Raw genomic sequence first — 13,513 nt, forward strand, 5'->3', positions numbered from 1 at the left:
TGGTCCTTCTGACCTTAATCCATTGTTGAATTTTCAGAAAGAAATGAATGGCATTGTGATAATGCACGGGTATCTGTGCCCTGTGATTCTCTTAGAAATTGTATTGTATAATCAATTAGTAGCTACTATGAATAATTTAAGTGGAACAAAGAACACATTATTTTCTTCAGATGATGGAATTTAAAAACTCATGCTCATCAAGAACATAGATTCATCTTGTGTGTAAGTAAATAGTTTCTTGATATCTTCAAGATTTGGTCTCTTAAAAAAGCAAAATATGTATAGAGCATGAATTTCTTAAACCATCACAGCTGAACAAAATGGGCAACAACCTGCTACCTAAAACTGAGTTAACGGTATATAGAGATAGGGACTTGTCAATGTTGATGCGTTCACTTTATGTGGGATGCTCGCCCAGACGGGCTGTGGTGAAATAAATGAATTAGAGAATAAAGCTATAATAGCACTTTGTTGTGCATCTATTATATGCTTTATCAACAACTTTGTAAGTTTATTACTGTAATCCCAATGTATGAACTCTGAAGATCAGATGGAGTTCAATGATTTGCTAAAGGTCCAATTATAGAAAGGGATGGGGTCAAGAATTATATCGGTAATTTGTGTCCAAACCCCTCTCTTTTCACTATATTAAACTACCTTCCTCAATGCTTCCATCTAATTTTATTATGACACTATACACATACGTTAATATTAATCATTTCTACCAAATGAGTGATTTTATTTTTCAGTGTTTTTCTCCTCATTTCAGTTTCTAACCCAATAAGAAAGTTAAAAAAGAAGGATAAGAAAATAAAAAAAAGAAGTAGAGAAGGAGGAGGAAATTAACTTCAATAAGTTACTAAAATTAAGTTTTCCTGAGAGCCAAAGTTCTCATGATCTTCTAATTTTCCAGGACCTAGATGTGTCATATATATATTTTAGGTATAACATGCCCGTTTGCCATTATATGCATGAATTATAATTGTACATTTTAGAACGATTTCCATAAAAATAGTTAAGAAACCAAAATATAGTTTGCTTTAAACAATCAGCTTCAATTATTCTAATGTAAATTAGTTCCTAACTTAACAATACCATCTTCCTAGAAATGTTTCCCCAAACATGAACATAGACTATCAGTTTTTAAATCTGAAAAAGGCAGAGTACAAGCAATCAAATTAATTCTTAATTAAGATGTTAGTAAAGAATCCCCTGTTACACTCTGGGCACCATTTAAAGACAGGAGAAATGATAGATAAATTCATTTAAGTAAAAATACTTCCCCACTGTGTTGACTATCTCCATCAATAGTAGTTCTCTGGAGTGGTTAACCCAAGATCATATGCAAGTGAGAAAATCAAAAAAGATTAAATATTTGAAATATGATGGATTTTAATGTGAATTGTGTTCACTACCAAAAAAAGAAGAATGCTTTCATTGTCACATGTCTTTTATTCTAAGTTTACCAAGAATAAAATAAGATGATTCACCTCTTCACTCTAAGATATTATTAAAGATATTAGCATTTTTTGTATATAAAGATATTAGCACTTTTTTGCTTTCAACCGACTTCATTTGCAACAGGCCATGCAGTGGTAGCAAGTAATATTAAAGGCCCTAATGCCAGTTATTACTTCTGGTTTTCATGGGTTTTATTCTAGGTCTGCACATGCATTATGCAATGTTTTATAAAAATGAGCATAACAGTTTAGTACATAAAAAACAGACAACCTTAGAAACAGACTATTAAAACAGACAAATACAAGGACTGTTTGAATACCTGGTTTTAAATCCCCATGGACAAATATGTCAATCATATATCGACAGAATGCATACTGATCTGACAAAAGTAGAAAGAAAAAAAAGCCGTGAAAAAAATGTCATTGACGCCTTTCTTTTTTCCTAGGGAAAGATGGCTTAACAAAACAAAGTAGCATAATTCTATTTTAATTACTACAATATGTTCTGTGAAGGAATAATTTGCACATATATGAATACGTGGGGAAAATAATAAACTTAAACTTCCATTTATTCCATACAAAAGGAATAACCTTAAAAATTGAAACAGACTAGTTCAGAGTAATATTATAGTGGTTGTTTTTAAAAATCAAAACATTTTTCATCAAATTTATTATTAGTCATCAATATTTAAGCAATTTTTCTCATTGTCTGTATATATACTTCCAGTAATGAAACAGAAGTTCCACAAGAGGAAATTGTTTCCAACTTGGAATGTTTTACCAAATATTCACTCCCAACCCTTCACCTCATTGTCTAAATGAAGCCACAGAATGTTTCTTGAAAAGGCAAGCAGGAGGGCTAACCCCTTTGCAACTTGTCAGGGGTCTTCTATGTGGAGATTCTCTTCAATTAGAAGAGGAAATCCAGAAGAACAGACTTACAGCACTAAATAACATTCTTAAGGTAATTGATTGGGTAATCATTATTAGAAGATCATCTTATGATCTTGATTAGTATATGGTCCATGGAAAAAGTAAAAAAAAAAAAAGAGAGAAACAGCATAGGATTTGAGTTTTTGAGGCAGACTTTGTCAAAAATGATTTCAGGAGTTTGTTTTTTCATTTCCTTTTAAATTAAAGACATTGCACTGAACTTTAAATTTTCATATAACTTTAGATTCTGCCGAGGTCATTCCAATCCAAATTTCAATTGATGAATCATTCTATAAGCTTTACCGTATCTTCTTTAAAGCTTGCAGATTATTAAATGAATTTTGTTCAAAATGATTTACAGTTTAATGTTTCTAAATAGGCATCTTATTAATTCAATAAATCCAAAGGCAGCTTTAGGATCAAGAGAGTTTATTGAATTTATACAACATGACATACCCTTAAGTGCTTTAAATTATGTATATCAAACCTATGAAATAATGAAACCTGTTACTATATAAATACACATACAAGAATTTTTGTAAACCTCATTGTTTTTAGAGTATTTACAGTATTTTTAGAGTAATCCATTTTATTATGAGACTCCACCTTTGAAAAAAATGTACTTATTGCAGAAGATGTAAAAATATAATTCTTTTCATTAGTACCTAAATGAGTAGGCCAAAACTCATAAAGTTTCAAAAATTTGCATGGATTTTGATTGTTGAATTGGGTCACCCTTCCCCACGTGTGAGGTGGGGAGTGGGAGGGAGTTAGCTCTCGGATCAGCCCAAGAATTTATTTGCTCCTCAGTGTACTGGAAGTTATAACAGGGGTTTCTGATCCCAGGACCTGGGAATCCTATGATACAGGAGAGAAGATTAAGGTAGAGAGTATTTTCTCTTTTCTGGGCATAACCCTTTTCCTTAGCAAAATTGTAGAATGAGCCATTTGACTCTAAGATGAAAAACTGCATTTCCCTTAAATGGCAAACTTGAGGTTGGGCAAGGAGGACTTCCTAAACTCAGCAGGCTTTCCCCTTTGGTTCAGTAGTTAATGTGACTGATCATTTTAGATGTGCCCTGCCTAAAACTCTAGAAGTAGTTCTCAAAGGGCAATTTAAATATCAAAAAGATGAGGAATTTGTTAAAATGCAGATTTTTTTTTGCCTAGTCATGCAAAAAAACACACCTTACAATTCGATGGATCTGGACCCTAGGAATATGCATTTTTGACCAACTCCTCAGAGGAATCAGATTAGACCACACTTTCAGAACCACTGATCTAAAATTGCTCAAAATTTCTTTTCTCACAACGTTTCTAGTGGTACCATAGCCCTCAGCAACAGCAATGGAGAAAGTATGTACCTTAGAAGTTTAGAATGCAGGGACTTCTTGAAATTTGAAGGGTTTGGACTATCCCCCAAAATGAAATATTGTGCTCTGCCCCAAGTTGTGATAGAATGTTTATATACATAACATGTGGAATAGTTTATTGAATTAATTAAAATCTTCATGCTTCAGAGATTCTTCTTAAACTGAATGCTAAGAGTGTAATGATGCTATTACCAAATTATTACCAAGTAAAATGCTTATATTTCTTATACCAATATTTTCTGGATCCAAAGTCAGTTGTTTAATTAATGCACCAGTAGTCCTACAAGTTTCCAATTTAAAAAAGAAAATCTCTTATGAACTCGAAGAAGGTTAATATTTTTAATCTAGAAAATTGAGTTACACCACGTAGGAGGTTTCTTTTATATTTAAATAATGCTGTGAAGTTGCATTCTAATGACACCGACATATCATTAGGAAGATAGAGAGTATTTTTACAAAATTTAAAGTTAAGAATTTTCTTTTTTTTCTTTTTTGGCTGCACCACAGGCATCCAGGATCTTAATTCCCCCACCAGGGAATTCTTGCAGTAGAAGCATGGTGTCCTAACCACTGGACCACCAGGGAATTCCCAAAGTTAAGAATTTTAAAATATTTTAAATTAGGATGCCCATTTCCACCTGTCTTGTGTGTTGACCTTAACAATGTGTAAGAACTCTAAGCAGGTATGTGTTGGGCAGTCCCCAGTGTGTCTGCTTCACCTGTCTAAGGGTAAAGCAAAACCAAGTCTTCCTGACTTTGGAAAATTCATTTTAAAGAAATGCTTCTTTAAATCCAACTCAAATATTCAAACAGGACATTTTTTTCCTAAAGAAAATCTGAACTGTTCTATCATTCTTTCATTGTTATGTGACAATAATTCACATAAGGTAATTTCATATCTCGTCACCACTTCTTAGTACTTTTTTCCCCGAATGAACATCTTTCTAGGAATACCACATGCTGTCCATCCCTCCCCTTCCTGATCCTCAGGGAGCAGTGATGGATGTCATTCAGCTGCTGCCTTATTGGTATTCCCTGTGGAGTAGCAGCTGAGAGAAAATGCATTCAGGGTGTAGAATGTTAACAGAAAATAAATTTTAAAAAAGCTCTAATGAGAACGGGGCATATGTGGTCTGGTGCTCTATGGCAGATTCACATTAGCTACAATTTCTCTGCTTGCCACAAACAGTTGTTAAAAAAAATAAGAAGGAAGAAAAGAAAGAATGAGCATAGCAGTGGGGAGGTTTGATTTTTTCCTTCCCCACAAATTTGCCATAGACCATCAGAAAATCAGAGAGCAATGCTTGATCGTGCTGACCCTTCTTACCCTACTTTAAACAGATTAAGAATGGTCCATAAAAAACAGATTATGCAATATATAAGAGTGTGTTTATAGTAGGCATGTACAAATATATGAGTCTTATTCCTGATGCTTTAGTAGAAATAGTGTTTATATATACAATGTTAAAAATAACCATACATGAATGTATATGCATGTATACTATGTAGTAAAATAATTGCCAATAAGTGTATTGCTGCATGTAAAAATCTGTGTCCAGTGAATAAAAGACCTATAGAAGCTATTTATTTAAGAAGAACTATTAGAAATCTATAGGAAAAGAATGTTAAATTCATTAGGTCTAAATTAAGCTAAGCAAATAAATAATCCCTTGCCTAAAGGAAAACCAACTCAATTTTACTAAATCATCAATACAAGAGTCTCAAAATCAAAGTCACCTCACAAGTAGATTATTTAGAAAGCACTATGTCTTTATCATGTCTGAGTTAAAACTATAATGCGATTAGGTTTTTTATAAACAAATGCTGTTAAATCATAGCTTAAATTTTTAAAATGACATATTTATGTGTCTGATCAGCTATTTGAGGTAACATTTTCATTATTTACCTAATAATACAATTATCTAATTGATGGTAGATCTCAATAGAGAGCCTTAATTTAGCAAATGCATTTGTTTAGCTGATAAAATCACATTTGTGCTTTTATTTAACTCTAAGTGATATCTGAATGTCTTTTAATAGATAAATAGCTCTTGATATGAAAATGAAAACAGTAGATTGAAAATGGAAAGGTAATATAATGCTATCTTCAATACTGATTACTGATAGGAATAAAATATAGTATATGTGACCCAGAAAATACATATTATTTGGAAATATTTTAGTGACGTGTCTTCATCAATAAAATATGACCCCCAAATAACTAAGATACTAAAAATGAACATCCAAAAGTGTACTCATATTCCTAGTTGCTAGATAAGTATTTTGGTACTCCCATATATAACTGGAATGAATTTTTACACACTGTATTTATGGACAAAAAATAAAAATATGCTTGGTACGTTTAATCTGGTTTCATGTGATTATTTTCTTTTTTTGTGTGATTATTTTCTTTTTTAAAAGGCAATCTAAAATGCCAAGTATTTTAGGATCTTGATAATAATTTTAAATAAGCATATAAGTGAATCAGAAGATTAATTTTCCTGTCTTCTATCACAATAAAATAGTCCATTCAAAATATTTTTCTTTATTTACTATATTTTTCCTACCCAAATTATTGCATAAATAACATACAGCTTTGTTAGAGATGATAATTAATATTTTTAATTGATTCAAGGCAATATAATCATCTTTAAAATTGAAGAAAGGTTTTGGGCTCCAAAGATTTAATTCCACTCATATGCTTTAAATATCAGTAATACTTTAAAATAAAAGATAAGATTACTTAAATTAAAAATGTTGTGGACTACTACAAAAAAAAACTTCCTTTCTTCTTTCTCTCCTTCTTTTCCTTTTTAAAATACATTTTCAAAAAATACACCTTTTCCTTTATATAAATAAACGTTTCCAAATATTACTTGTGAATTCAGGGGAAAAAGTGATTCAAAGATAATATACAAGAGTGGATTGCAAAGACAAATGCCATATAATTTCACCTGTATGTAGAATCTTAAACAAAAAAAGAATAGATTGCAAATTTCATATCTTGTTTGTACCTTATAGTGGGGAAAATGATCAGTTTCACTGTCCAAATAGCTTACTCAGTAACAATATTTTTAACTTCTTTAATGCAAATCTTATGCAAACAATTCCTTAATTTTAGCCCTCAAATAAAACTATTAAAACTCTCAGGATAAGGACAACTTTTATTTTGCAACACCCCTAAAAAACATTTATAGGAATAGTCTATACAGAGCAGATCCCACATTCTGTGTGGGGAAGCTCAGGACTGTGTAGCAACTTGGAACCAGGGGTGGATTTAGGGAAGGAAAGATTCAACAAGGGCGGGAGATGTGTGACAATACAGCCCTCAGCTGACCTCTTAAAACTCTACCCTTTTATGCTTACAAGCACCTTTTTTTAAAGAATATCAGGTTTACATTCCACCTCCATGTAAATGCTCTATTTCTGTGAAGTACGGATGTTAAGTTTGACATCACTCTTATAGAAAAGCAGCACAATATGTAAGATACAGAGCTTTCTAAGGTGATAAATTTAGTCATTGGACAAACTGGATTTAATAATTCAATGTATATTCTAAATTATATGCTCTTGCAGAGCTACAGGAATGTATGGATACTTTTTATGATACTTCTTCTATATGATTTGAACATCCACCCCTTAATAAACTCCTTGAGAATTGTCAGTTTCCTGTATTGCTGTTCTTCAAAGAGTACACAAAGGACAGAGTATGTGTCCTTTAAACAACTTCAGATATTAACTCAAATCCTCTTTTAAAAATGCATCAAAATGCATCTTTAGATATGTGAACACAGTTTAGTATTTCTATAAATAAATTTTAACCCCCAAATTATTGTATTTCCTTTCAGGTATATTCACTTATACAAGTCTTTTACTCCCATGTAAAGTCTGATCTTGATCTTTTATCAGTTTTTAATTTCACTGCATCTGCTTCTTGCACAATACTCTCTTAGAACCTCTGGCCACCTCCTCTGAATGTTTACCTTTCTGTTCATTCTTGGACACCACTGCAGCATCTTTCTTGTCCTTCTCTTTGGGTTTAGGTGATGTTTTCTGTGCTTCTTTTACTTTTGCAGCTGTTTGCTTCACCTTCTCCTGTTTCACACCTTTCACTTCCTTTTTAATCTTTTCTTCAGTTTTTTCTCTAGTCTTAGCTTTCTTCTCTTCTGTATGGAGTTAAAGAAAAGTTGAATTATATATATATATATATATATATATATTTAACCAATGCAGCATTTCATATTTCATTGGTTGTTAAGAACACTTTTAAAAGAAAGAGAACAGAAAAACAAAAAAATTGTGTCACTGACATAAATACTTATGACTATCATTTGATTTTTATATAGTTTATGAAGTGGCATGTTAGATTACTAAAAAAATGTAACTAACTTGAAAGTTGGACTCTTTCTTAATTTGTACATGAAAACATTACTTTTTAGGTAGTCAGGAACTAAGTATATCAACAAGGAAGGATTTGGATTTTGGAGGGAAGTATATATATAGATATTTTCAGTGAAAATCCATGTCCATACCAAAGAGCCCAATAAGAGACCTTTTAAAACGATATGATCATTTTTGTCCACAACTGAAATATCATAAAAGTCATTCAAGAAACTGAATTGTCAACAAAATATTTTTTAAATGTAACTATTATGAAGGCGAATGGAAAATTATTTGCACTGGTAATGACTAATAGAAACAAAACAATAAAATCCATTAAGGGATAACTCAGACATTCAGTCTCTAATGATGTGACTTTAAAGAGATGGAAAGAAAGTGAAATTAAGATGTTGGCTCCTGCTTATTTTAATTGAAAAATAATAATTCAGGTGACTTTTAAAGCCCTTAAATATATCCTAGAAAACAGAAAGTGCTAGAAATTAGCCTATATGTGAATATATATGAATTATGATACATACACATATATTCTATACATTCATATTTTATTCTGATATTATTACATGTATTGGGGGAAGGGAACTGGGAATGTGAACTAATCAGTCTGAGAATCTTTCAATTATTTTAAAAAAGCAATAATAATATAGTACACATTTGTGGAAAGTGTTTATAATAGAAGTTGCATATTGGACGTTATTTATTCTATGGGATCACACATAATCATTAGACTTCATAGTAAGTCTAATATAGTGTTGGACCCTCTAACGTCATTTGTCCATGTAATGGGTAGCCTTTATTGTAACTCATGTTGAAGAATTTGATGAAAATATTATAATCAAGTCTCTTGACTTTAGTACACTAAGCTAGGATTTGAGACTAAGACAAGATAATATTATGAAGTCCTGCAAAGAGAAGAATGAAAATGCTAATGCTTGATGCTTGTGAAACCACAATATCACCTGTGGTACTGCATTTAACTGAATGGACTAACACCTCCCAAAGCACTGTTAAACTTCGCAGGGAAATCTTGATGCTGTGTTAGGGGTAGTGGATATTTCTATCAAAATAAATTGGGAAACACTTAAGCTACACTGGTTTCTTTACTATGGAACTTCTCAAAGCTAAAGTGCATTAAGAATCTTCAAGGAGGGAGATAATGCTACCCACTGTTTCCCAAAGTTACTGACCATAAACTCTCATAGAAGAATCACCCAATTGCTCCACAAGCTTCCAACATCTTTGTGGCTTCTGTGACTACAATCAACTGGGGATTTTCTTCTACTCCCTTTAAACACTTTCTAAGTTTCCTTTACTGCTTTCTGCTCCTTCCTACAGCAGACACATACATTTCTATGACTGAAACCATCAGCTCTGTGCAAATGACTTTAAATCAACATCATTCCAGGACCCCACACCAAAATATTTATTCATGTCCGCTTGGAGAGAAAGTTCCTCTGAGATGGCCAACAGCACCTCAGAGTCATACAATCCACATATGTTCACCTAACAAACCCATCCAGAGAGCCTAGCATGACCTAGGCCCAGAGCCTGCAGCCAGTGCTCTGAAGATTGGCGGGACAATGTTCCTATCTGAGGAGAGCTGACTAAAAGCCTGTGATACCCAATTAAAAAAAAATGAAAACAAAACAAAACCACAAAACCCTGTGATATCTGGCTTCATCATTTCTCCTCTCATAGCATCTTTCCAAAAGTTTCTTCCTCCAATAGACTACTTTCTTTTTTTAAAAATATCTCATGTATTTTCCACATGTCAAATACTACCAAGCTATATTGTCTATGTTTTTCATATTTTACACACATATTAAATCCCTTTGTGCTAAATTCATATGCAGCAAATGACTCTGCCATTGGAATTAATCATTTCTTCACCCAAGATTAAATTTGTCTCAACTTTTTTTTAGGTACACGTTATTCCCTACTATTTATCTTGTACTACGGATGGCTGTTCACATATCTGTCTTCCCTACCATACTGAGAGCAACTTGACGATAGGAACTATATTGTTCATTTTTGTAGCAACATAATGTCTAACATAGTGCTTTTTTCAGAGAAAACAAAGAATAAATGTTTATGAATGAACAATTTTGATCAAGAAGAGAAAAAAGTAATTGTTTCACTGTATTCAGATCATGTGTACAACATACTGACATATAGATTACATATGTAAATATGTAAGTATGTGATCTGGCTTATGAATTTGCTGCTAACCCACAGTATGTGGCTTCCATGATTACTTTACATAAGATTGTTATTTCTGTCTTGCTAGCTAATTTGCTCTCTTGCTAGCTGATTCGCTCTTGCTGGGTTTGATGAAGCCAGCAATATTGGTGAGACTCATGTGGCAAGAAATGAGGATGGCCTCCTTCCAAAAGCCAGGAAGAACTGAGACTCTCATGCAACAGGCCTTGAGGAACTGAATCTTGCCAACAATCATTTAAATGAACTTGGAAATAGTTCTTCCCCAGCTGAAACTTCAGATGGGACTGCAGCCCTGTCTAACACATTGATCTCAGTTTTGTGAGACATTGTAAGGCAGAAGGCTAAGTTGAGCCATGTCCATATTCTTGGCCCACAGAAACTGTGAGATAATATATGTGTGTTGATTTCAGCCACTAAATTTGTGGTAATTTTTTACACATCAAGAAATAATTAATACAGTATTAAATAAATATTTGTTGAAGGAATAATGGATGCTTGAAGAACTTTATTTAATTATCTTTGGGAAGAATACTTGATTTATACTCACTTGGGGTTTGTCTTAGTTCAATTACATACTAGCTTTATAATCTGGACAAATTGTTTTCTCTTCCCAGAAGTAAATTTCTTCATCTGTTAAATTAGGTAATTAATTGGGATAATCTCTAACATTCCTACTAGCTTTAAGTTTCAATTCATCCATCTTAACTTCAATAAAATGATGTTTGGTTACCTCATGGAAAAATTTAGTAAAAAAATATATCTTCCTCAAATATCTAATTATTTTACATTGTGTAGATAAACACATTAAATTTTGAAAATACATTCCAATTTTTATCTACATGCTTAGACTCTTGAAAATATACTAAATTTCTAAAATATACTGATCACATAAAACCTATATTTTAAAATATGAGGAGGGAGCAGGAGATAAAATGGCCAAGTAGGAGGACACAGAGCTCACCTGCCCCCATGAACACATCAAAAGTACATCTACATGTGGAGCAATTCTCACTGAAAACAAACTGGAGACTGGCAGAAAGACTTTTTTACAACCAAGCCTCTAAGAAAGATACACACAAAATCAGGTAGGAAGAGAAGCAATTAGGTTGTGACCTGTACAAGAAGGGGACACAGAAGAGGAGCAGGATTAACTAGGCTTGCAGATTCCCCCCTGGGGAGTGAGCAGTTTGAAACACATATCAGTCACCGCAGTCCTTGGGTCTGACACCAGGAGTACCAGTCCCCTTAGCTGGTTTGAAAACCAGTGGGACTGACAGCAGGGCTGTAAGAAACCTAGACTCTGCTCTGGAAGAGTACACACATGCTCACTTACTCCTGAAACAAAGCAGAGGAAGCAAACTGAACTGTCTGGGATTCTAGCCAGTTTCCAGCGACTATTCCAGCTCATGCCCCAGCCTAAGCTGAGCACCCACTCTAGCCAAGCTTGCCTGTGGTGTAGTTCTACCCTAAGGCAAAGGCTGCCACAGCTGAGGAGAGTGCATGGTTATAAAGGATAGAGCCGGCTCATCTTAATTGGGTGACAGCAGTCATTCCTGGCACTTATGGAGGCAGCAGATGGGGAGTGGACCAGAATTCTGAATGGGGTGCTGGGAGCACCCCAGCCTGCACCCTGAATAATGCTGAGTACACACTCCAGCCCCTCTTGCTGCAGTACTGCTCCGCTCTGTGCTGAAGGTGCCAATGCCCAGAGCAGGAAGAGCACACACTTAGAGGGAACAGAGCCAGCTTGGTCCCAAACATCAGGGATTCTCCTCCAGCAACTTGGGACCTGATCCAGTCCCCGATAGGGCAGTGCTAGCCTCTGAACAGAGGAGAAGCCCAGGCTCACACCTGGCTCTGGCCCTAGACCCTCCGTCTCCAGCTCCACATCCTACCGTGGTGAGAGCTGCCTGCACACCATGGGGGAAGATGAGACTCATGCTCACGTCAGATCCAGCCCTCCAACCAAAGCCACTTGGCACATGAAGACTATAGGGGCACTCCCACATAAAGACACCCCTTCAAGATGGGGATAGATTACTGTTTCATCTAATTTCATAGAGATAGTTGAGAAAACTGAGAAGAGAGAGGAATTTGTTTTAAATGAAGGAACAATAAAAAAAACTCTGAAAAAACATCAAATGAATCAAAGATAAATATTACCAGATAAAGAGTTCAAAGCATTAGTAATAACAATGCTAACTGAATTAGTGAGAAGAATAGATGAACACCATGATAATTTTAGCAAGGAACTAGAAAATATAAAAAAGAACCAATCAGAACTGAAGAATATGATAATTGAAATGAAAAAACATACTAGAAGGGATTAACAGCTGACTAGGTGATACAAAATAATGCATAAGAGATCTGGAAAATAAAATAATGGAAATCACCCAATCAGAACAGCAAAAAGAAAAACAATTTAAAAAAATGAGAACAGTTTAAGGGACCTCTGAGACAACACTGAACAACCCAGTGTTCACATCATAGGGTTCCCAGGAGAAGAGAGAAAGGGGTCAAAAATGTATTTGAGGACATTATGGCTGAAAACTTCCTGAACCTGAAGAAGGAAACAGATATCCAGGTACAGGAAGCACAGAGGGTCCCAAAGAAGATGAACACCCAAACATATCATAATTAAAATGGAAAATATTAAAGACAGAGAATTCTAAAAGAGCAAGAAAAAAACAAAGAGTCATACAAGGAAATCCCTATAAGGCTACCAGATGATTTTTTCTGCAGAAACTTTACAGGCCAGAAGAGAATGGTCTGATATATTTAAAATGCTGAAATTGAAAAACCTACAACCTAGGATATTCTATCCAGCAAGATTATCATTTACAACTGAAGGAAGACAAAGAACTTCTCAGAAAAGCAAAAACTAAAATAGTTCATCAAGACTAAACAGGCCCTAAAAGAAACATTGAAGGGTCTTCTCTAAGTGGAAAAGAAAAAGCTACAAGAAATAATAATCTATAGGAAAAGAAAAATCCCACTAGTAAAGGCAAATGTATAGTAAAGGCTGTGGATCAACCACTTAAATAAGCTAGTACAAAGATTAAAAGACAAAAAAACTCATAAATTCATCTATAACTGAAATAAATGGCTAAGGTATAAGCATGAAGATGT

General features: G+C 33.9%; 1 protein-coding gene across 1 annotated transcript in view; it reads right to left on the minus strand.

The window, feature by feature from the left end:
• TRDN (triadin) overlaps positions 1–13,513 on the minus strand; it is a gene marked incomplete at both ends in the record, with an annotated part of 302,114 nt that overhangs the window by 231,866 nt on the left and 56,735 nt on the right. The window contains 2 exon segments of the mRNA XM_081251093.1: positions 1,781–1,840; positions 7,750–7,932. Of these exon segments, the coding sequence (XP_081107219.1) occupies positions 1,781–1,840; positions 7,750–7,932 (243 nt within the window).

This window comes from Mesoplodon bidens, assembly GCF_964165515.1.
Source record: "Mesoplodon bidens genome assembly, chromosome: 12".
NCBI classification, from domain to species: domain Eukaryota; kingdom Metazoa; phylum Chordata; class Mammalia; order Artiodactyla; family Ziphiidae; genus Mesoplodon; species Mesoplodon bidens.